Source organism: Xiphophorus couchianus, chromosome 12, assembly GCF_001444195.1.
Source record: "Xiphophorus couchianus chromosome 12, X_couchianus-1.0, whole genome shotgun sequence".
Lineage (NCBI taxonomy): Eukaryota > Metazoa > Chordata > Actinopteri > Cyprinodontiformes > Poeciliidae > Xiphophorus > Xiphophorus couchianus.
This window is the reverse complement of record NC_040239.1, coordinates 1319487-1343629: the sequence shown is the minus strand read 5'-3', so window position 1 is coordinate 1343629 and position 24143 is coordinate 1319487. Positions and strand designations below refer to the sequence as shown.

The 24143-nt window shown below is 45.0% G+C and overlaps 1 protein-coding gene across 1 annotated transcript; it reads right to left on the bottom strand.

Moving 5' to 3' along the window:
- Positions 1-6030: 6030 nt before the first annotated feature.
- Positions 6031-16285, bottom strand: pomt1 (protein-O-mannosyltransferase 1). Its single transcript, XM_028034170.1, has 20 exons — positions 16139-16285; positions 15547-15668; positions 15371-15477; positions 15247-15297; positions 10910-11056; positions 10692-10800; positions 10558-10617; positions 10363-10456; positions 10125-10280; positions 9202-9332; positions 9031-9126; positions 8875-8967; positions 8708-8804; positions 8384-8476; positions 8190-8310; positions 7199-7296; positions 6999-7112; positions 6782-6908; positions 6524-6701; positions 6031-6366 (listed from the first exon to the last, which is right to left on the bottom strand). Exons 2-20 carry the CDS (start codon positions 15657-15659, stop codon positions 6192-6194), a joined length of 2160 nt encoding a protein of 719 aa, XP_027889971.1. The 5' UTR covers positions 15660-15668; positions 16139-16285; the 3' UTR covers positions 6031-6191.
- Positions 16286-24143: the final 7858 nt, after the last annotated feature.

The following is a 24143-nucleotide window of genomic DNA, read 5'->3' as shown; positions in this document are numbered from 1 at the left end:
CTGTAGTTTCTAAACGTTGGACTAATTACCTCGTTAGTTTGTGAGTTTACGTCATTCACAACAAACATCAAATAGAACAAATATATTTCATTAAATTTAACAAACAAATGGCTTCTACCGCGGTAATTATGTGAAATTAAATGAATTATATCCCAACTTCAGAAGATTTGCCTTTACCTTTACAGAGCTCTTTGGTTCCTCCTATCAGTCTGTAGCTTCTCATATTGAGGTCAAAGTTCAGATCTACCATAACTGACTGACACCTGCTGGCCTCAGGTTTGCAACCAGCTTGTGACTGAGAAACCAGTAACCTCCTCCCAGATGATGACATGAACTTGTTAGTTCCTCTGTCCATGTAGCAGCTGATTTATTGTGAAAATCCAGTAGAAATGATTCACTAATCAGTCATGTTTACATAGAAACAACCAGGCTTTGTTTGTGAGACTTGCGGTCATGTGGGTCGGTTGTGGGCGGAGCTTGGTAAGGTCCATTATAACGCTATTTAATTTGATCAATACTCCCCCCAACATGTCTGAATATTCACTTCAAAATTACAGCAGTAAATTATGGTTGGATGGATGCAATAAATTAGATAAATTAGAGAGTTTTAACTCAGGTCACGTGCAGCCGCTAGCCAATCAGGAGCCTGGTTAATTAGCGAGTAGTTTAGCCTGGTTAACCTTGACTAACCTGTTCGTGTTCATCAGCAGACTGATCTATAAATCATCTGGATGAGGTTAACCATCTGGGACTGACCTGTCCTGCTCAGAAACGACTGGTTAAAACTTGTAAACAGGAAGCAGTTTGTTTCATCAGCTTCTCTTTGTCCAAAGATTTATCAAATATTCTCATCATCAAATCATCCATAATTATACCGACAAGATAAATATTGGAAATAAAACTTAAATTAGTTACATTTAAGGGGCTGCACAGTGGCGCTGTTGCCTTGCAGCAAGAAGGTTCTGGGTTCGATTCCCGGCCCGGGGTGAGTCTGCATGTTCTCCCTGTACATGGTGGGTTCTCTCCGGTTCTCCGGCTTCCTCCCACAGTCCAGAAACATGACGGTTAGGTTAATTGGTCTCGTTGTGTGTCCTGTCTGTCTCTGTGTCGCCCTGTGACAGACTGGCGACCTGTCCAGGTGACCCCGCCTCTCGCCCGGAACGTAGCTGGAGAGGCAGCAGCTCCTCCTGACCCCACTGGGGACCAGAGGTTAGAAAATGGATGGATGGATTTATTTAATACTCGTACACAGTCCACAGTGTTTCTATTTGATGATAATCTTCCTCATTCTCAGAAATGTAACTGTTTGTCTCTTAGTTTTTGTCTGTTGTGCTTCCTGGAACATTATTGGGACTGGAACACACCTGAACAGGTGAGTGAGCTGTCTGAGTTTCAGTCAGGCTTCAGAAACTTAAGCAAAATATTATCTTGGCCATGGATAAAGACAGGGTTCTGGTTCTGTTATGTCTCAGCATTGGTTCTGATCCGATTCATAGCAACTCCCTTAGAAAAGCTTGAACATGTTGTAGAGTTCAGAACCGGGCTGGTTGAATGTCCAGTACCTGCAAAACGCTCAGCAAGTCCAGAGTCCATAGATTCAGGTTACATTCACCCAAAGGTGCTGATGGATGGATGGATGGATGGATGGATGGATGGATGGATGATGAACTGATGGATGGATGGATGGATGATGATGAACTGATGGATGGATGGATGGATGGATGATGATGAACTGATGGATGGATGGATGGATGATGATGAACTGATGGATGGATGGATGGATGGATGATGATGAACTGATGGATGGATGGATGGATGGATGAATGAATGATGGATGGATGACGGATGGATGGATGATGGCTGGATGAAGGATGGATGGATGGATGATGGATGGATGAATGATGGATGAATGATGGATGGATGGATGGATGGATGGATGATGAACTGATGGATGGATGGATGGATGATGATGAACTGATGGATGGATGGATGATGAACTGATGGATGGATGGATGAATGATGATGAACTGATGGATGGATGGATGATGATGAACTGATGGATGGATGGATGATGATGAACTGATGGATGGATGATGATGAACTGATGGATGGATGGATGGATGATGATGAACTGATGGATGGATGGATGATGATGAACTGATGGATGGATGGATGGATGATGAACTGATGGATGGATGGATGGATGGATGATGATGAACTGATGGATGGATGGATGGATGGATGATGATGAACTGATGGATGGATGGATGGATGATGATGAACTGATGGATGGATGGATGGATGGATGATGATGAACTGATGGATGGATGGATGGATGATGATGAACTGATGGATGGATGGATGATGATGAACTGATGGATGGATGGATGGATGGATGATGATGAACTGATGGATGGATGGATGGATGATGATGAACTGATGGATGGATGGATGGATGGATGATGATGAACTGATGGATGGATGGATGGATGGATGATGAACTGATGGATGGATGGATGGATGGATGATGATGAACTGATGGATGGATGGATGGATGGATGATGATGAACTGATGGATGGATGGATGGATGATGATGAACTGATGGATGGATGGATGGATGGATGATGATGAACTGATGGATGGATGGATGGATGGATGGATGATGATGAACTGATGGATGGATGGATGGATGATGATGAACTGATGGATGGATGGATGGATGAATGAATCGATCGTATTAATTGAATCTGCGCCTCCTAACTACAATTTCTTCAGTGAGAATAGAAAACATAAAAAAGGAGGAGGCGTGGCTTCAATATTTAAGAATACCATAAATTGTAGTAAAATCTCTTTGGGTCTCTTCACCTCTTTGAGTATCTTGGAATTGAGGTTAAAGGTCACAAATGAACTTTGACAGTAACTTTATACAAAACTCCAACTTTTGTGGAAAATTTCTTTACTGACTTGAATGAACTTCTGTCTCTTATATGTATTGATTATGATTGTTTAATAATTGTTGGTGATTTCAACATTCATGTTGACAACCCCCAAGACAGAGGGGCAAAAAAGCTCGCTAATATTTTAGAGACTTTTGGTCCAACACAACATGTGAAACAAGCAACACACACTCAAGGACACACACTGGACCTGGTTATCGGTAAGGGTGTGAATATTTCCAATGTCTCTGTAACTGATGTCGCCTGTTGCATCACTTCCTGTTATCTTTGAAAATTCTTTATCTTTTAACCCACTTGGACAAACAGCAACCATCACAAAACGTTCTCTCACTGAAAACACAGCAGAAACTTTTAATCAAATCTACTCTTCTTCCTCACCCTTAAGCTGTAATGATGTAGATAAGTTGGTAAAAGATTTTCAGTCTAAAGTCTCAGATATTATTGATTCCATTAAAATGAAGGTTGTGTCTGGTAAAAAGAAATCTCCATGGAGAAATGCACAAACAGTTAGATCTGCAAGACAACTCTGCCGTAGAGCAGAACGAAAATGGCGTAAAACTCAACTCCACGTTCATTGTGACATCTATAAAGAAAGTCTACGTAACTATCATTTAACACTAAAACATGCAAGAGAGGCTTTCTTTGCAGATGTCATAAACAAAAACATTAACAATGCTCCAGCTTTATTTGCAACAGTTAACAGAATCACAAACCCTCCTGTGATGTTACCGCCTGAATTCCAATGTTTTGCCGCCTGCAACCAGTTTTCCAGCTTCTTTTCAGAGAAAATTCAAAAAATCAGAGGATTAATCTGAACATCCACTATAAAGTCAGAACCAATGCTGAGCCCAAACAAAACAAATACAGGAAAAATGACCCAAATTCAACTACTTAATTATAAAACCCTACAGGAAATTATAAGTCAATAAGCTCCAGTTCCTGCTGCCTGGATGTCCTAGATCTATAACTCTAGAACATTTCTTTAAGAAAGTCCTGCCTGTTATTGCTGCTGATCTGATCCAGATAGTAACTCATGGCTCTCATCAGGCGTTTTCCCCCAGGCTCTGAAAACAGCAGTAATCAAACCACTGATAAAAAAGAACAATCTGGACAAATCACTACTGCAGAATTACAGGCCGACCTCTGACCTCTGACCTCCCATTCATCAGCAAAGTTATTGAAAAAGCTGTTTAAACAATTAACTAGCTTCCTAATGATAACCAACCTCTTTGACTCCTTCCAGTCAGGTTTCCATGGTTACCACAGCTCAGAGACTGGCCTAGTCAAAGTGTTCAATGACATCCATATAAATACGGACTGTGCCAGAACCACAGTGCTGGTTCTGTTGGACCTCAGTGTTGACCATGACATATTACTGAACCGACTGGAGAGTTGGGTCGGACTCTCCGGTCCAGTACTTAACTGGTTTGAATCCTACATAAAGAACAGGGATTTCTTTGTTTCAATTGAAAACTTTTCATCAAAGAGGTCAAAGGTCACCTGTGGGGTACCCCAAGGTTCAATGCTAGGGCCCCTTTTATTCAATATTTATATGCTCCCACTAGCTCAGGTTATAACAGGAAATAATATTAGCTACCATAACTATGCAGATGACACACAGCTCTACATTACGATGTCACCAGGTGACCTTTGACCCCATCCAATCACTGAACAGATGCTTAGAACAGATAAATGTGTGGATGAGCCAAAACTTTCTCCAGCTGAACAGAAACAAAACTGAAGTTATTATTTTTGGACCTAAAGAGGAACGATCTAGAGTTATAGATCTAGAGTTATAGATCTAGAGCTATAGATCTAGAGCGATAGATCTAGAGGTATAGATCTAGAGTTATAGATCTAGAGTTATAGATCTAGTTATAGATCTAGAGTTATAGATCTAGAGTCACAGATCTAGAGGTATAGATCTAGAGTTATAGATCTAGAGTTATAGATCTAGAGCTATAGATCTAGAATTATAGATCTATAGCTCTAGATCTAGAGTTATAGATCTAGAGTTATAGATCTAGAGTCATAGATCTAGTTATAGATCTAGAGTTATAGATCTAGAGTCACAGATCTAGAGTTATAGATCTAGAGCTATAGATCTAGAATTATAGATCTATAGCTCTAGATCTAGAGTCATAGATCTAGTTATAGATCTAGAGTTATAGATCTAGAGTCACAGATCTAGAGCGATAGATCTAGAGTTATAGATCTAGAGTCAATGCACAGCTTCAGTTATTACAACTGAAAACCAGCGATCAGCCCGAAACCTGGGAGTAGTGATGGACTCTGACCTGAACCTCCAGAGCCACATAAAGACAGTTACAAAGTCGGCCTTCTATCACCTGAAGAACATTTCCAGGATTAAAGGACTAATGTCTCAGCCAGATCTAGAGAAACTCATCCATGCCTTCATCTTCAGTCGTATTGATTATTGCAACAGCGTCTTCACAGGTCTGTCCAACAAATCAATCAAACAGCTGCAGCTGATCCAGATGCTGCTGCTGGCGTTCTGACTAAAACCAGGAAGATGGAGCACATAACACCAGTTTTAAAGTCCCTCCACTGGCTCCCTGTAGCTCAAAGAATAGACTTTAAAATACTGTTGTTAGTTTATAAATCACTGAACGGCTTAGCACCACAATACATTAAAGATCTGCTGTTGTTGTATCAACCTTCCAGACCTCTCAGGTTCTGGTTCTGGTTCTGCTCTGCATCCCCAGAACCAGAACCAAACAAGGAGAAGCAGCTTTCAGCATCTATGCACCACAAATCTGGAACAAACCTCCAGAAAACTGTAAAACAGCTGAAACACTGACTTCTTTTAAATCTCAACTAAAAACCCTCCTGTTTAGGATTGTATTTGAAATGTAATCAATTACAAATTTATTGATGTAACTTGAATGATTGATTCTATACTGTATTGTGATTCTGTGTTTGTTATGATGTAAAGCTCTTTGAAATGCTGCTGAAATGGGCTATACAAATAACATTTGATTGATTGATTGAACTGATGGATGGATGATGGATGGATGATCTACCCTTACTGAGCAGATTCAGACACTCCAGTCTGTTGACCGACAGGAAGTGTGTCTCTTTCAAAATAAAAGCACAATGTTTTAATACTCAGCTCTTACTGCTTTATCAGCAATGACTGTTACATCATCAGGTCACATGACTAAAGCTGATGGTGCTTTCGGGATTGGCTCGTAAAGACCAGTGTCAGTGTCTCAGCGGCGGCGGTACAGGATATCCCAGCTGTCTTTCCACTTCAGCGCCTGAAGCTGATTGGCTGTCAGCTCGGGGTTCCCGTAGGTCAGAGGACAGAAGGTCCAGTAGGACAGGAAGATGGACATCAGGACAGCCGCCGTGCAGACGCTCAGCACGTGGCGGGACGTCCCACTGCTGCGGACAGAAACAGAGCCATCACTGTCCACAGGAAGCAGAAGAGCAGCCTTTCAAAGTAAAGGCAAAGCTAAAGCTGAGTGGGTGGAGTTAGCATGTCCTCCATGTTCTCCACCACCTGGTGTCTCCAACGTTACCCATCTCTGCGTGTGCGTACCTGAGCAGTTGAGTGTGTATGTGCTCCAGCAGGGCGGGGCTCAGCAGGTAGAGGTAGCAGAGGGCAGGCAGGTAGTGGTACAGGAAGAGAGTCCGCTCCATCAGCAGGAAGGGCAGGAAGTTCACCGCCCAGCCGCCGCCGCAGAGCAGGCCCACAGACGCAAACCGCTGCCACGCATCTGCAGACGCAACACGTCGGAACCGGGTCAGAACCGCATCAGAACCGGGCCGAACAGCAGAACCTGCCAGGAAACTGTACCATCAGGTAGGTCTTTGAAGCCCCGCCTCCTCCTCAGCAGGTACAGCACCGCCAGCAGCTGATAGGCCAGCAGGCTGAGGTTGGCCACGCCCCATGACACTGGGTTACCAATCAGATGGATCTGAGCCTGAAACACAGCTGGCCAATCAGAGATCAGGACCAAATACTGTGTGTGTGTATTTCTGAGTGTGTGTGTGTGTGTGTGTGTGTGTGTTACATTGGACGAGGGGTGCAGCCAGTAGGCAATGTTGGTTTCCATGGTGATCCACTCTAAAGGGGCGGAGCTGTACTTGTGTTCAGACTCTTCCTGTTTCACGGTCAGCATCTTCCACTGCAGTGACATCACAGTATGACATCATCAGAGGGATCACAGCATCACCTGGGAGTGACATCGCCGTGATGCGTTCATGGTCATACCTGGAGCTCCGTGAATTTGGACCAGAAGGAGATTTTTCTGTCGACGTCGATGTGTGTCGGAGAGTGAAGCTCCGCCTCCCGCTCCTTCTGCTCCTGACCTGCAGGTGATGCATCATGGGAGATAGTGATGTCACTACACGAGGCCATCAGCTGCTGCTCCCCAAACCTTCATGTTCTCTTCTCTATAGTTGGGGATGTTGACCTTTGACCCTGTCTCTCTGTGTTTAGAGATCTAGGATAGTTGTAACCGCAGACTTTATCTGAGAATATTTGTTTCAGATTTAAACACAGGAATCAACTATGTTGTTTATGCTGCAATGCATCCTGGGTAAATGACGTATGCTAGCTGCTACAGTGCTAGCTGCATCCAGCTGGAACAGTCAGAAACGCTCAGTCCTTAGAGTAGGGGTCTCAAACTCCAGTCCTCAAGGGCCGCAGTCCTGCAACCTTTAGATGAGCCTCTGCTGCACCTGAACAGAATAATGAGGTCATTAAGGTTCTGGAGAACCGATCCACACCAGGAGGAGGTGATGAAGCCGTTTCATTCCAGTGGTTTGTACCTGTGGCTCATCTAAAACCTGCAGGACAGCGACTGGAGGCCTGGAGTTTGACTCCTGTGCCTCAGAGTGTGAACCAGAGAAAGAAAGATGGAGATGAGGAGCAAACTGGTGAGGAGGAGAGAGACAGCTGCTGGTAGCTAACCAGCTAACGCTAACCAGAAAGGAAAGCGTAGCGTCGCAGAGCTCCAGTCGCTAACGCAAGGTGTTTGCAGTTAGCATTGAGATCAGAACATTTTCTGATATCACAACGTTTTGTTATCATGTCACTTTAAGCTTTATTCATTCATTATATTCAGTCTGTTTTTAGTCGGGTTAGCAGGAGGTTTCCTCTCCACTGTCGCTCCATGTTATTGAAGGAATCTGGACTCCATGTTGTGACAGACTGATAGCTGACTATCTAGACTCGGTTCTGCGGGTTCTGCGGGTCGTACTGGTTCCGTATCGGTGCTCCTCCACCGTCCAGCCCAGGCTGCCGCTGTGAGCCTTCAGCAGCTTCTCCGCCACAACCTCCATCTGACGGAAACCCCAGTCTGGGAGAGGCAGGCCGCTCAGCTGTACACACACACACACAGGTTAACCTGATGCTCTGCTCAGCCACTGCGGTGACATCACTTCCTGTGAGGACCTTGAGGACAGCTGAAGTGTTGAGGTGGACCAATCGGACCTCAGAGACGATCGTCTTCCACTCCTCTGACTCCGCCTCCCTGTTGTAGATCTCCTGAAGGCAAAACACAAAGACCAGGCTCAGCAGAACCAGAACCAGAACCGGGCTCGGTAGGTGTTCCTGCTGGTCATTACTGGTGCAACTGGAGGTAAAGCTGAACTAGCATCTAGCTTAGCGTCTGGTTCAGCCAGAGGATCAATCTTGCTCTGCTCTGTCCTGTGGCTCCTCCCCCTCCTTAACTCAGAGTAAAGTGTCCCTGGTGCGGTCCGGTTCGGTCGGACTCACCAGCCTCCACAGGTTCTGGGTTGCCATGGAAACGTTGAAGTCTATGTATCCGGAAACCTCCTGCGCGTGCGGACTCATGGGCGCGGCCACATCGTGGCTACCACAGAAGAAGAAGAAGGTCAGCGCTGACGGCAGCAGAGTGACATCACAGCAGGTGAGCTGCGTACCTGTTGAGGAGGCGTGATGTCATCCCATGAACCAGCTGGATGATGTCACCGTGTTGCACGGGTCGGGGCGGAGAGTCCACCACCAGCTCCTGTCTGAGACACACACCTGCTGGGACCTGCAGAACCCAACCCGGTTCTGCTCCAGTTCTGACCTACCTGGCCGGGTCCTTGATGATCCACCAGTTGTTGACGTCCTTGAAGGCGTAGCAGGTCACCTGCTGCTGGTGGGAGCTGCCCCGCCCATTTTCATACCTGAACACAGAAACAGGAAGTTACCATTTTGTCCTCAGAGGCTTCTGATTGGCTGCAGGGTCGAGCCGGCGGCACCTGATTGGATAGTTGGCTTTGTGCGAGTGGAGCCAGCAGGGGACGGGCCGGGGGGCGGAGCTTCGTAAGGTCACCTGACTACCGAACGCCACCTGCAGGGGCTGACCCTGCGTGACCCTGGAGAGACCGCCCTGAAACGGACAAGCAGTCCACTAGCTGCCGATCAATCAGAACCATTGATCTGTGATCGGACTGGACGTCGGGTGAGTCATCGTCACTTCGGATCGAGTCAGGAACGTCGGGTCGGGGAAATGTCCTGCTGGTTTGACCTTTCACAGGTCAGGAAAAGTTTTATAAAATATAGAGACTTTGCGAAGTCGGTCCGCTATGCTAGCTAACATGTAGCTGAACTGCAGTCTGTGTTTCGCTTCACGCAGATCACCAGCAGAGCTAAGATCTCGGTCTGTCGGTTTCCATGGCAACGGGTGCAGTCCACACAGAGAGTGATTAAAGTCAGAAAATAAGTGTTTCTGTTTGTGACGGTTAAAAACGACCGACTGCCTCACGTGGTTCATATTCACAACATCCAGGAAACATTTCAGGCAGTGAGGCAGAAAACAGTGGAATTAAATTATTGACCAACATTTTCAAAAATGCGTTTAGTGTACAGACAGAAACCAAACTGTATACAGATTTATGTACAAATATTTTTACATTTTACACATCAAAACATTGGCAAGTTTCTGAGATTTAATTTAAACCAGTTTATAGAAATCAGACAAGAAGCTACAAACATTTGACAGATTTCTGCTCATCCTGCACTGGATAGCTCATTAGCAGCTCACAGCTACAGCGGCTAGCAGCTATTTCTGCTAACAGCGGCTAGCAGCTATAGCATCTAGTAGCTATAGCGGCTAACAGGCAGGACCCTCCAGTCGGTTCCTGCTGAGGAACACCTGAGCCAGGTGAGAGGGCGGGGCTACCTGCAGGCTGGCCTGAAAGGCGGAGCTCATCAGCTGGTCATGTGGTCCGCTGCGCTGGAGGACGCTCAGGTGGACGTAGAACCAGAACACGTAGAGCAGAACCGGAACCACCAACAGGCACAGAACCTTCCAACCACACTGAACACACACACTCATCTGCTCCACACACACGGAGAGAACCGGGTCAGACAGAACCGGGTCAAACAGAACCGGGTCAGACAGAACCTTCTGGACTCACATGACTCTGGGCCCGGTCTCCAATTAGCTTCCAGCTGTTCAGCGAGGCCACGCCCAGCAGCAGCAGGTAGGAGAACAGGCCCGTGTACTTCACCCTGCCGAGGTCAAAGGTCACATTAAACACGTTACGCTAAACATACTAAACAAGACATGCTATGCTAAGCATGACGCTGGCATGTGGCAGAGCGGTCCTCACCCGACAGCAGCCGCACACGACACACCTGAGAGGAGGAGCCAGCCGTACCTGGACCAGCACCTGAGGAAGAGGAGGAGATGATGGTGAGAGCTGATCCCTTGGGGTCGGGGTCAAAGGTTACAGGCGGTACTCACCTGCCGGGGGCGTTGTGGAAGCGGAGGTATGAGAAGAACGCCAGCAGGACGAAGAAAATGAGCAACGACTCCAGCAACATGAAGCGTGATTGGACGATCAGAGAGTTCTCTGAAACCATAGAAACGCTCACATCAGGTGATCCTCATAGGCCCTGAACGCGCCACGAGCCGGCCGGGTCCTGAACGCACCACGACCCAGCCGGGTCCTGAAGACTCACCCAGCAGCAGCAGCAGAGCGGCTCCCAGGGCCGACAGGTGAGAACACCTGAGCTCCAGAGTCAGCAGGTAACCCAGCGGGACGCAGAGAGCTCCACCCAGAGCCGGCAGCAGCCGGAGGCTCCACACACTGAGGCTGCAGGGATACGCTGAGACACAAAACCAACGCACCTCATTCATTAGAGAGGCTGGACAAAACCAGAGAAGAAGAACAATCCACAGACCTCCGACTGCAGCAGCAGGACATCCATCCATCATCCATCCATCATTCATCCAGCCATCATTCATCCATCATTCATCCATCATTCATCCATCCATCATCCATCCATCATTCATCCAGCCATCATTCATCCATCATTCATCCAGCCATCATCCATCCATCCATCCATCATTCATCCATCATTCATCCAGCCATCATTCATCCATCATTCATCCAGCCATCATCCATCCATCCATCCATCCATCATTCATCCATCATTCATCCAGCCATCATTCATCCAGCCATCATCCATCCATCCATCCATCCATCATTCATCCATCCTTCATCCATCCATCCTTCATCCAGCCATCATCCATCCATCATCCATCCATCCATCCATCCATCCTTCATCCAGCCATCATCCATCCATCATTCATCCAGCCATCATCCATCCATCATTCATCCATCCATCATCCATCCATTATTCATCCATCCATCATCCATCCATCATTCATCCATCCATCATCCATCCATCATTCATCCAGCCATCATCCATCCATCATTCATCCATCCATCATCCATCCATCATTCATCCATCCATCATCCATCCAGCCATCATCCATCCATCATTCATCCATCCATCATCCATCCATCATTCATCCATCCATCATCCATCCATCATTCATCCATCCATCATCCATCCATCATTCATCCAGCCATCATCCATCCATCATTCATCCATCCATCATCCATCCATCATTCATCCATCCATCATCCATCCAGCCATCATCCATCCATCATTCATCCATCATTCATCCATCCATCCATCATCCATCCAACCATCCATCCATCATCCATCCATCCATCATCCATCCAGCCATCATCCATCCATCATTCATCCATCATTCATCCATCCAGCCATCATCCATCCATCATTCATCCATCCATCATCCATCCAGCCATCCATCCATCATCCATCCAGCCATCCATCCATCATCCATCCAGCCATCATCCATCCATCCATCCATCCATCATTCATCCATCCATCATTCATCCATCCATCATTCATCCAGCCATCATCCATCCATCATTCATCCATCCATCATCCATCCAACCATCATTCATCCATCCATCATTCATCCATCCATCATTCATCCAGCCATCATCCATCCATCATTCATCCATCCATCATCCATCCAACCATCCATCCATCATCCATCCATCCATCATCCATCCAGCCATCATCCATCCATCATTCATCCAGCCATCATCCATCCAGCCATCATCCATCCATCCATCATCCATCCAGCCATCCATCCATCATCCATCCAGCCATCATCCATCCAGCCATCATCCATCCATCCATCCATCCATCATTCATCCATCCATCATTCATCCATCCATCATTCATCCAGCCATCATCCATCCATCATTCATCCATCCATCATCCATCCAACCATCATTCATCCATCCATCATTCATCCATCCATCATTCATCCAGCCATCATCCATCCATCATTCATCCATCCATCATCCATCCATCATTCATCCATCCATCATCCATCCATCAGTCATCCATCATCCATCCATCCATCCATCCATCATCCATCCAGCCATCATCCATCCATCCATCCATCATTCATCCAGCCATCATCCATCCATCCATCATCCATCCATCCATCCATCCATCCATCCATCATTCATCCAGCCATCATCCATCCATCCATCATCCATCCATCCATCCATCCATCATCCATCCAGCCATCATCCATCCATCCATCCATCATTCATCCAGCCATCATCCATCCATCATTCATTCATCCAGCCATCATCCATCCATCATTCATCCATCCATCCATCATCCATCCATCCATCCATCATTCATCCATCATTCATCCATCCATCATCCATCCATACATCATCCATCCATCCATCATTCATCCATCATCCATCATTCATCCATCCATCATCCATCCATCCATCCTTCATCCAGCCATCATCCATCCATCCGTCATCCATCCATCATTCATTCATCCATCATTCATCCATCCATCCATCCATCCTTCATCCATCCATCATTCATCCATCCATCATCCATCCATCCATCCTTCATCCAGCCATCATCCATCCATCCATCCATCCATCCATCATTCATCCATCATCCATCATTCATCCATCCATCCATCCATCCTTCATCCAGCCATCATCCATCCATCCGTCATCCATCCATCATTCATTCATTCATCCATCATCCATCCATCCATCCATCCTTCATCCATCCATCATCCATCCATCCATCCATCCATCTATCATCCATCCATCCCAGCCTGGATTAGAGGATTTTGATGGTGTTGTTGAAAGAATGTCTGATCTGTTCTGACCCAACGTTGGACATTCTGGCCAACGTCCATCATGAATGCTTGATTGTTATTGGTCCAAGTTGGACGCGTCTTGCGCTTTGGGGCGGAGCTTCATGGAGGGATTTCTCATGATGGTGGACAACAGAAAGTATGACAGCGGAGTGCAGGAACCAAAGAAAAACACAGAGAGGTGGTGAAGGAAATATCTGAGCCAACAGGATTTTTTAAACCTCATGTTGGACATGGAACAGAACCACCGTCCCTCTCCGCTTCTTAAACGTTAGCCTTGCTAGCAGCAGCTCTACGGTCCACCAGAACCTGGATCTGGGTCTGATCTGGTGCCTGAGGTGTTACAGACGGCGGAAGGTTTACAAAAAATCAGAAACGATTCCTCTCCAGATGGCGCATTGAAAGCCAGCTCCGTGCGGTGAGACATCCAAACCGCCACGGCTGTTAGCGATGCTAAAGTCAGCGATGCTAAAGTCAGCGATGCTTTGAAACGGGTTTCTGTGACTGGAAAAAAAGCAACAGAACGATTTAAAGAGCATGAAAACAGCAAATCGCCTGCTCTGCTCACTCAGTGCGAACTGTAAAAAGTGGAACCAGCTTGTTGCTGCATTCACACCAAACACGTTTTGAGCGTCAGGCGTCGAGGGCCGTTGCAGCGCGATTCTTTTTTTTTATTTTTATTTTATTCATCCCAGCAGGGAAATTATTTCGCAGTTACAGCACACGACAGGAGCTGCGTCTGCAGGCAGCCAGCTGAGCCGGCGCCATTTTTTTGAAGGAGGACATGCGGCAGAGGTCGTCGGGACTGGGAGTCGAACCTGCGACGTCCGCGGGTCTAAGGCCTCCAAACGTGGGGCGTGCTAACCCGCTGCGCCACCACAGCGGATTCGAACCGTTTGGAGCGTTTGACGCGTCTGATGCTCCACATAGACGTTGAATGTAAAGCTGACGCGCCTGACGCTCTAAACGCGTTTGGTGTGAACGCAGCATTAGCCTCCAGCTAGCAGCAGCGGGAGGAACTGTCCTACTGCTACAGGCGAAGGTCAAAGGGTACAAAACAGCTAAATGTCCTGACACAGATAAACCAAAGGTTTGACCAGGTTTGGCTGTCAGAGGGGAAATATTGACCCTGACTGTCTGAGCTTCTAATTATTATAAACCTGATAATTAGAGAGAAAGATTCAGTTGATAAAATTTGAAAGAGATTTGAGAGATAAAAGATATGAAGGATAAATAAATTCAGTACATAGAGAATGAATAGAGAACGTCTTTCTGAGGAATATTCAAGATGTTCCCGTGTTTCTTTAATAACTACTAAATATGTTTAGTTTGTTATTTTGTCTCAACATTTATTAGTTAGCAGCTGTTCTACAGACACACTGAGGTTCAAAAGAAAGCAGCAAAATTCTCAGGATGATTTTTAAAAGACCCGACTGGATGATTTCTGTTTAAAAAGAATTTAAACAGAACCTAACCCTAACCCTCATCAACATGAGGAAACCTGCAAGGGAGGCGACCTGGTGGGCGGGGCCATTACTCAGCCCCGCCCACAGTGGCTGATTATTGACACCTTGTAGGTTTTTATATATATATATAAAATTTATTTATATATGTGTGTGTGTGTGTGTGTAACCATGATTACATGGGGCCCGCCCCTTGGCTCAAGCCCAGGGGCCCATATCCTCCTAAACCCGGCCCTGCATCATCCAGCCATCCTCTAACTGGTCCCAGTTGGTTCTAACTGGTTTCCCCTGACCGGTTCTGATGGTACCTGCTCCAATTCGGTTCCCGACAAAGTTCCCGTCGAAGCCGCCCAGGTAAGCTGCAACAGGAAGAACAGGAAGTGAGTCGCGAGCCCCGCTGCGTGGCGGCAGCCCGTTGCCATGGTAACCCACCTCCCAGCGCCAGGAGGGCGTGGCCTAGCGGCGGCCCGCTGTCGTCGATGAAGAACGTTCTCTTCATGTAGAGAGAGAGGAACTGGCCGTAGTAGACCTCATCGAACCTGCACACACACAGAGGTTCTGGTTCCGGCTCCGGGACCAGGACCGGACCGTACGCAGCGGACACTCACACCACGGCGCCGGGGTGGCCCAGCCCGCTCAGCCGGGTCCACAGAGACAGCAGGGTCACCAGAACCAGAACCAGGTCCAGCCGGGTCGTCACCACCAGGGGGAGATGCAGCATGGCTGGCGCCTAAATGGGTCAGAACCAGAACCGTCAACCTAGCAGAACCAGTTGCTGAAACAGAACCAGAACTGCATGGCTCCAAAGAGCTCGGAGGGCTCAGAACGTCTGGACCGGGCTGGAGGTCCGGCAGTAGCAGAACTCTTCAGATTCTGAAGTTCAGAACAGATCGTCCTCTTGTCGGACCGGCACCAGAACCAAGATGGACGGTTCTGACTTTTCAAACGGCCCAAGGGGCTCTGGAGGAGGTTCAGAACCGAACTTTCTGAAGAGGATCCAGTTTGAACTCCGGAATGAAAACTGAACTTTAGAACCCGGTTCCGTTCTGAGCCGGATCAGTGCTGTGCTCTCTGAACTGGACCGGTTCTTTATGATGAACCGAACCATTCCGTCCACCAGGATCAGATCCTGTCTGGACCAGCAGCGATTCGGTACGGTTCGGTTCTGCCGGGTCAGCTTTCTACTCTCGCGAGACTTGCCTTTAATCCTGCTCGCGGCTCTGCGGGTCCCCTGCTGACGTCATCCAGGTACCGGTTCGGCTGGTCCCGTCTCTTAGCAGCTGCAGACCGGCCACTTCTTCTTCTTCTTCTTCTTCTTCTTCTTCTTCTGCTTCTTCTTCTTCCTATTTGGTAGTGGATGGTAACCAAGACAACGGCTCATTACCGCCACCTGGCGATATTGATTTTTCATCAACAGATTGGAAATAATTGGCTATTTTTACGTTTTCAATAGAAACTTCCTGTAGAATTTATTCCTCTTCGTTTTGCAGAAGTTTTCTTTATTTTAATAAGCTGGTTCTACAGTAGATGTGAACTGAATCCAGATCTGATCCAGATCTGGACCAGGCCCGGCAGCACTGGACAAGTCCACCTCGCTGCAGCAAACAGAGAGGGGCGGGGCCGGACCGCTGTCAGTCTCATACCTTATATGGAAATGGGACTATTTCTTTCCGGAAATGAAGGGGGCGCTAGTGACACTATTTCCTGTACCGACCGTGTTATAATAATTATACTAATAATAACGTATTTTATTTGACAACGCCTTTTAAAACCCAAGAACACTTTCAACATTAAAAATACAAATTAAATAGTAAAGAAATGGCTACAAAACGTGATATGTCACGTGGTATGTCTGTCACGTGGTATGTCACTTTTTTATTTTTAAATCTTTATTAAATCTTTATTTAAAATGATATTAGTAAGAAACAATCTAGAATAAGCAACAATAAGGAAACATTATGGAGATGTATTTATCTATCCTTACACCCAATCTATCTCAAACAAAAGTAATAAAACATGAATCAAATCAATATTTTGGAGACAAATGTACATTAAGAGCACATTTATCCATCCATTAATTATCATGATTGATCCCTATAGTGGGGTCATGAGGGCTGCTGACCCTGGACAGATCGCCTGTCCATCGCAGATTAAGAAAACAGATATAAACAAATGAAGTTCAAATAATATATTTTGATGTTGTGAATGGTATTCTTAAAATAAATAAGTTAAAATCTAAAATATAATGGCCTCTGGCTTATTAAATAAGAACTAGATGGAAAAGAGGTTTGGTCAGTAAAACATTGAGTCAACAATTTTGGCCAACTTAGTACGTCCATTCACAGAGCACTTTTGTTGTTTATTTGCCAAATATTTTTCTTATTATTCACATTGTGAATATAATTTACAAACAAACCAAAGGACATCTGAACTTCTAACAAGTGCCATTCAGAAAACTATAATATTTTTGGTTGCAGGGGACCTGGCTCAGCTATTATCATTGTTTACCATAATGTCTCATTGGAAACTTTTGCTATAAGGACTCCAGTTCAACCAGTAAACTGACTGGTGTCCCACTATTCCATTTAGAAATTCCATATCAATTCTACCAATTGCAATCGATTCATAAAATAAAGACCTTAAATATCCAATTGTTGCAAAACCCAAAGAGATTAATTAAAACTTTAAATGTAGCTTCATCCTGGAAAGACTCACACAGAGAGAAAGTTTTAGAAAGTTTATTTGACAAGAAATAATCTTTGGGGCTCGATCTTTTTTCTATATGAAAACCTTTTTGAATAAAGTCACTGGTTACATAAATTAAACCAATGTGTAATTTCTAACTATAACTGTCTTCATCTCACCTGCTCAGCCAATCACCTGATCATGTGTCTCCATCCCAGCCTAACGGCGCCGGGCTCATCTCTCTTCATAAAGTCAGGATACCTTTAATCTTATGTTTGTATTATGACTTTGTATCTGAACAATATGTTTCTGTATGTGCTACTTTATTACAAAAAACCCAACAGTTGATTCTGTTAAAACATAAACTTAGTTGTATGTCAGGTTTGTAAAGAAACTTTGATTCCAGTCATTGTTCAAAAAGTATCGGAAACATTGTATTTACACATATGAAATATTGCAAGTTATTAGCTTTGCTTGCATTTAAACTTTTTAAAACAAGGTTATCCTATTGTTAAACAATACTGTTACAATATATTTACAACTACTTTATTGGTTCTACTCTCTCCAACAAATTACAGCCACAATGTAACTTTGTGTGGAAACGGCACCATTTCTATGAAAACTAAATAATGTAAATCAACTGAACTACAACAAAAGGAACATTCAAAAATGTAAATAATATTGAACGAACACATTATTAAAAAGGATGACTGCACAAGTCAAAAGGCAAATATTCTTTAGCAGAAATGATTTAAAATGGCATGTCACAAAAATAAACTAACAATGTGTGACAACTGAAATGTGTGAAAGACTGAGGAAAGCAACTAATATTCTCCTTGCATTCAGTATTGACAGTCAGTGCAGTGTCCAGGTCGGCCATCACAGTAGTTACCAGGGTACTCTCCTCGTCTTCCATCGCCGGTGACGCCCACAGTCTTTATATCACCGGTTGCAGGAAAAACACGTTACAACCGCAAAAGGAATCCGGTTTTCTGCCTTGAATGTTTTTGAAAATTTGCCCCAGTTGATCTCACCTGTTAATGAAAAATCGATTTCATGTAGTTGAAATCTAATTTCACATGTTTTAGGTGAAAAAAGTCAAAGGTCCTTACCATCCAGCCAAGCAAAGTGAGTCTTCTTCCTGAAAACTGGGTCAGACTCAACGGCTTCAAAGCACCTGCAGGTCAAAGCCAAGGTGAGGTAAGCTGAGTCTCCCTGTGCTAGCGCCACCTCCTGGAGAACAGCTTCAAGAACATTCAGAGGCATCTGAAAAAAACAAAAAACAAACAAAATAAAAAATCACATTGCACATTATGATCAGTAAAACAGTAGTTAATAATTGCCATTTCACCAAATACTTATTTGGTGTTGCTTATTCTAGATTGTTTGTTACTAATATCATTTTAAATAAAGGTTTAATAAAGATTTAAAAATAAAAAAGTGACATACCACGTGACAGACATACCACGTGACATATCACGTTTTGTAGCCATTTCTTTACTATTTAATTTGTATTTTTAATGTTGAAAGTGTTCTTGGGTGTTTTAAAAGGCGTTGTCAAATAAAATACGTTATTATTAGTATAATTATTATAACACGGTCGGTACAGGAAATAGTGTCACTAGCGCCCCCTTCATTTCCGGAATGAAATAGTCCCATTTCCATATAAGGTATGAGACTGACAGCGGTCCGGCCCCGCCCCTCTCTGTTTGCTGCAGCGAGGTCCTTCTCGCATTGGGGGCTTTGGGGGGCATCAGTCGTTCCTCCCCGGACTGGAAGCTGGTTGTTGTTTTTACCTTAAAGTTGCCGACTCTGTGATTCCTGTATCGGTTTGATACAGTAGGTGCGTCTACACTCCCCATATCTGTGCCCTATGTCCCTCTTTTTCAGCAGTTAAAGCTGTTTAATCCGTTATTAACACGTCGTAACCCGTTTTTCCGAGCCGCCTTTAAACGCAACATGAGGCCTAATGTTGACAGTATGAATGTTTTTGTGCTCTCATTTGTTGTTGTTTTTATCATTATTGGATTATTGTGAGTCACATCACGTGACCTGTCTAATTGAAAACACTCGTGTACAATAAAAGGTGTGTCCTTCATGCAAAGAGGGTTCAACACGAAAGCCACAACCTGTGTGAGTCTCATGTTGTCACGTTGAACGCTGTGCTGAAGGGTGACTCTGCTAACACCTAAGACGCTAGCTGGGTTTACACCTGCTGCAGCTGCTCAGAGCTGCTCAGGTAGACCTTACCTGTAGACCTGATGGATGGATAAATAAAGACACATAGCATAATAGAATACAGACAGTAATGTTCGCTAGCTTGGTTAGCCACCTAGTTTCAAGAAACATGGTCTTTCGTGCCCACACACACACACACACACACACACACACACACTCACACATAATGGATGTTGACATCGTCCATTATTGACATTTAATCATTGATGTTGTAAAATTGCTGTTATTATAAAAATGTTCTACAAATTGTTCTAAAATGCTTAAAAAAGTGAAAAATGAAAATATTTCAAACATGAAATAATACTTGTGTGAAATAAAACACAGTATTATAAAAAAACATTATTTTGAATCAAAATGACCAAAGTAGCAGAATAAACACATTGTTTGAAACCGGGGTCAGAGGTTAAACATGGCGTCTCCTCCCGTCTGCACTGTCCGTCGTTTTTTAAATTCATTTCATTTAAATCGTCTTTGCTAGTATTGATTAGGACAGAAATAGTCATTTCTACATAGACGGATTAGTTCCACCTGAATGTGCGACTCTGTTCATAGTGATTATTATAAATGTCTGATTGTCTAAAACGCTCCAATCCTTTAAAACGTCCACTTCTCTCATTTATATTCATTTCCGAGTAAATATAACAGATTTATGGCAAGCCGTTTTAACATAAATTCGGTTTTGCTGCCCTTACATTCCAGATATCAAATTGTTTTATGACTAGACGTTTTAGCAATTTAAGATATCGCTAATTACATTTTGACTAGTCGAAATGACGTCAGATTTACCATTGACTTGTAAGGAGACTTCAATTCAAGATATCTACAATGAATTACTGACTATCTGAAATACACATTTCAGATATGTACCATTAAATTATGACTAGTCATCATTTAATTCAAGATATCTCGATTTTAGTTTTAACTAGTCATAATTCTAATTAAAGATATCGAATGACAACATAATTCAAGATATCTTAAATGTATTTTTGGATAGGAGAAATGTAGTTTTGACTAGTGAAAACTAAATTATAGATATCTTGAATTGTAAGTTTGACTAGTCAAAATTCCTTTTAAGATATCTCTAAATGAATTAGAGATATCTTGAATTATTCAGCTTTAAGATATCTTAAATTGACATTCTGACATTACTGATATCTTGAATATGTTTTCTGTCTAGTCAAAACATCCCAGATTTACGTGGCCTTCTAGCCTCAGGCTGCTCGTTGTGCCAGTTCCTGGTCCACAATGTCAGGTCAGTCCAGCTCAAATACGGGTTTTTAACACAATATTCATATAACCTGCAGCTTGTGCTTGACATGAATTAAGAAATACGGATCATTTGTTCTCTGCAACAAGAAGACTTTTTCGACGTTAAGTCAAGGTAAGTGGATGTTCAGACTGGAACTGTAGCTTCCTAGGCTACGTTAGCTTCGTGCTAATGGAATAATGAAATATTAATTGGGAAAATTTAAGTAGCCTATTTAGTTACCACTGGAGTTGCTATTCGCCCTATTAAATATGGAATAGTCCATTAATTTGGCAAGTAAATTTTAGTCCCGTATTGAATAGATTTGTTGTGTTTTTGATTTGTGTTAGCAGCAGGTGAGAGGCGGAGTTCACCTGGACAGGTAGCCAGTCAATCGCAGTCTTTGTTCATTAGGAGAAATTAATTATTGGCTTTCACATTTTCATTTCACAATTTTCATAATCTACACAATTTTTTAAATTTCATTTGTAAAACTTCAATAAGCAGCTTTTTCAAAATAGTGACATCTGGCGGCCTTACTTATATTATAGCTCATATCCAGCAGTTTCTCTCAGTAAGATCTTCATTACCAAAGAAAAATGATGAACCAGGAGCTCCAAAATGAACCTGAATGGGAGCTGGTCTGAACTGAATAACTTTGTGTGTCAAAGCTAAAATCTGGTTGGCTTTGAACCGGCAAGAGTTGGAAAAGGACGAAAGTTAAAAATTTACAAGAGAATTGTGTGAGGGAGCTGAAGGAAAAGGTTGGCAGAAGCAGACTCTACATTCACCACGAGCAGATGTGTCACAGGTATGATTGTTTTGTACACAAAAATAATTTTATGTGGTATGGTAAATCCAGAGTAATATCTTCCACTATAATTTGAAATGTCTTGGCCATGTCTAGGTAACCTACTCAACCTCAGCAATGTCCAGCAGTTTGTTTCCAGAACCCTGCAGTTCCAGAACTGCAGCAGGAGTACAGGATGTCTCTCCAGAGGCTGGGAGGACCAACACACAACATCTGGGGGAAGAGCAGGTCATTCATTTCAAGAACAATATATGCATTTTAGTTTTATATCTTATTTCTGATGTGAACTTTAACAATCTGTGCTGTATTCACAATAGACACTTCTAGATTGGCGATCTCTGCGGTCCCAGCAAGACGAAGAGTCTTTATTAGCAGACCAAGAGAAAGTGAGTTAACATTTTTGTTATCATCATTTGTTGTTGTTGCTCATAATGTTGTTTTCTACCAGGAAAGGAGAAGACAGTTTTACCAGGTCTGACAGGAAAGACATATCCATCCATCCATCCATCCATCCATCCATCCATCCATCCATCCATCCATCCATCCATCCATCTTCTTCCGCTTATCCGAGGTCGGGTCGCGGGGGTAGCAGCTTCAGAAGGGAGGCCCAGACTTCCCTCTCCCCAGCCACTTCTTCCAGCTCCTCCGGGGGAATCCCGAGGCGTTCCCAGGCCAGCCGAGAGACATAGTCTCTCCAGCGTGTCCTGGGTCTTCCCCGGGGCCTCCTCCTGGTGGGACGTGCCCGGAACACCTCACCAGGGAGGCGTCCAGGAGGCATCCTGACCAGATGCCCAAGCCACATCAACTGGCTCTTCTCGATGTGAAGGAGCAGCGGCTCTACTCTGAGTCCCCCCTGGATGACTGAGCTTCTCACCCTATCTCTAAGGGAGAGCCCAGCCACCCTACGGAGAAAACCCATTTCAGCCGCTTGTATCCGCGATCTCGTTCTTTCGGTCATGACCCAAAGCTCATGACCGTAGATGAGGGTGGGAATGTAGATAGACCGGTAAATTGAGAGCTTCGCTTTTGGGCTCATCTCTCTCTTCACCACGACGGACCGGTACAACGCCCGCTTGACAGCAGACGCTGCACCAATCCGCCTGTCGACCTCCCGCTCCCTTCTTCCCTCATTCGTGAACAAGATCCCGAGATACTTAAACTCCTCCACCTGGGGCAGGACACCCCCCCTGACCCGGAGAAGGCATTCTACCCTTTTCCGGCTCAAGACCATGGCCTCGGATTTGGAGGCACTGATTCTCATCCCGGCCGCTTCACACTTGGCTGCGAACCGCTCCAGCGAGAGCTGCAGATCACGATCTGATGAAGCCAAAAGGACCACATCGTCTGCAAAAAGCAGAGACGAGATCCTAAGGCCACCAAATCGGATCCCCTCAACACCTTGGCTGGTCTAGAAATTCTGTCCATGAAAGTGATGAACAGAATCGGTGACAAAGGGCAGTCCTGGCGGAGTCCAACTCTTACCGGAAAAGAGCCCGACTTACTGCCGGCAATGCGGACCAGACTCTGACACCGGTCATACAGGGACCTGACAGCCCGTATCAAAGGGCCCGGTACCCCATACTCCCGGAGAACCCCCCACAGGGCTCCCCGAGGGACACGGTCGAACGCCTTCTCCAAGTCCACAAAACACATGTAGACTGGTTGGGCGAACTCCCAGAACCCTCCAGGACCCTGCTGAGGGTGTAGAGCTGGTCCAGTGTTCCACGACCAGAACCAGAACCAGACTGCTCTTCCTGAATCCGAGGTTCGACTATCCGACGGACCCTCCTCTCCAGGACCCCTGAGTAGACCTTGCCAGGGAGGCTTAAGAGTGTGACCCCTCTATAATTGGAGCACACCCTCCGGTCCCCCTTTTTGAACAGGGGGACCACCACCCCGGTCTGCCAATCCAGGGGAACTGCCCCCGATGTCAATGCGATATTGCAGAGTCGCGTCAACCAACACAACCCTACAACATCCAGAGCCTTAAGGAACTCCGGGCGGATCTCATCCACCCCCGGGGCCCTGCCACCGAGGAGCTTTTTAACCACCCCGGCGACCTCGCCCCCAGAGATTGGAGAGCCCAACTCAGAGTCCCCAGGCTCAGCTTCTTCAATAGAAGGCATGTTGGTGGGATTGAGGAGGTCTTCGAAGTACTCTGCCCACCGGCCCACAACGTCCCGAGTAGAGGTCAGCAGCACACCATCCCCACTATAAACAGTGTT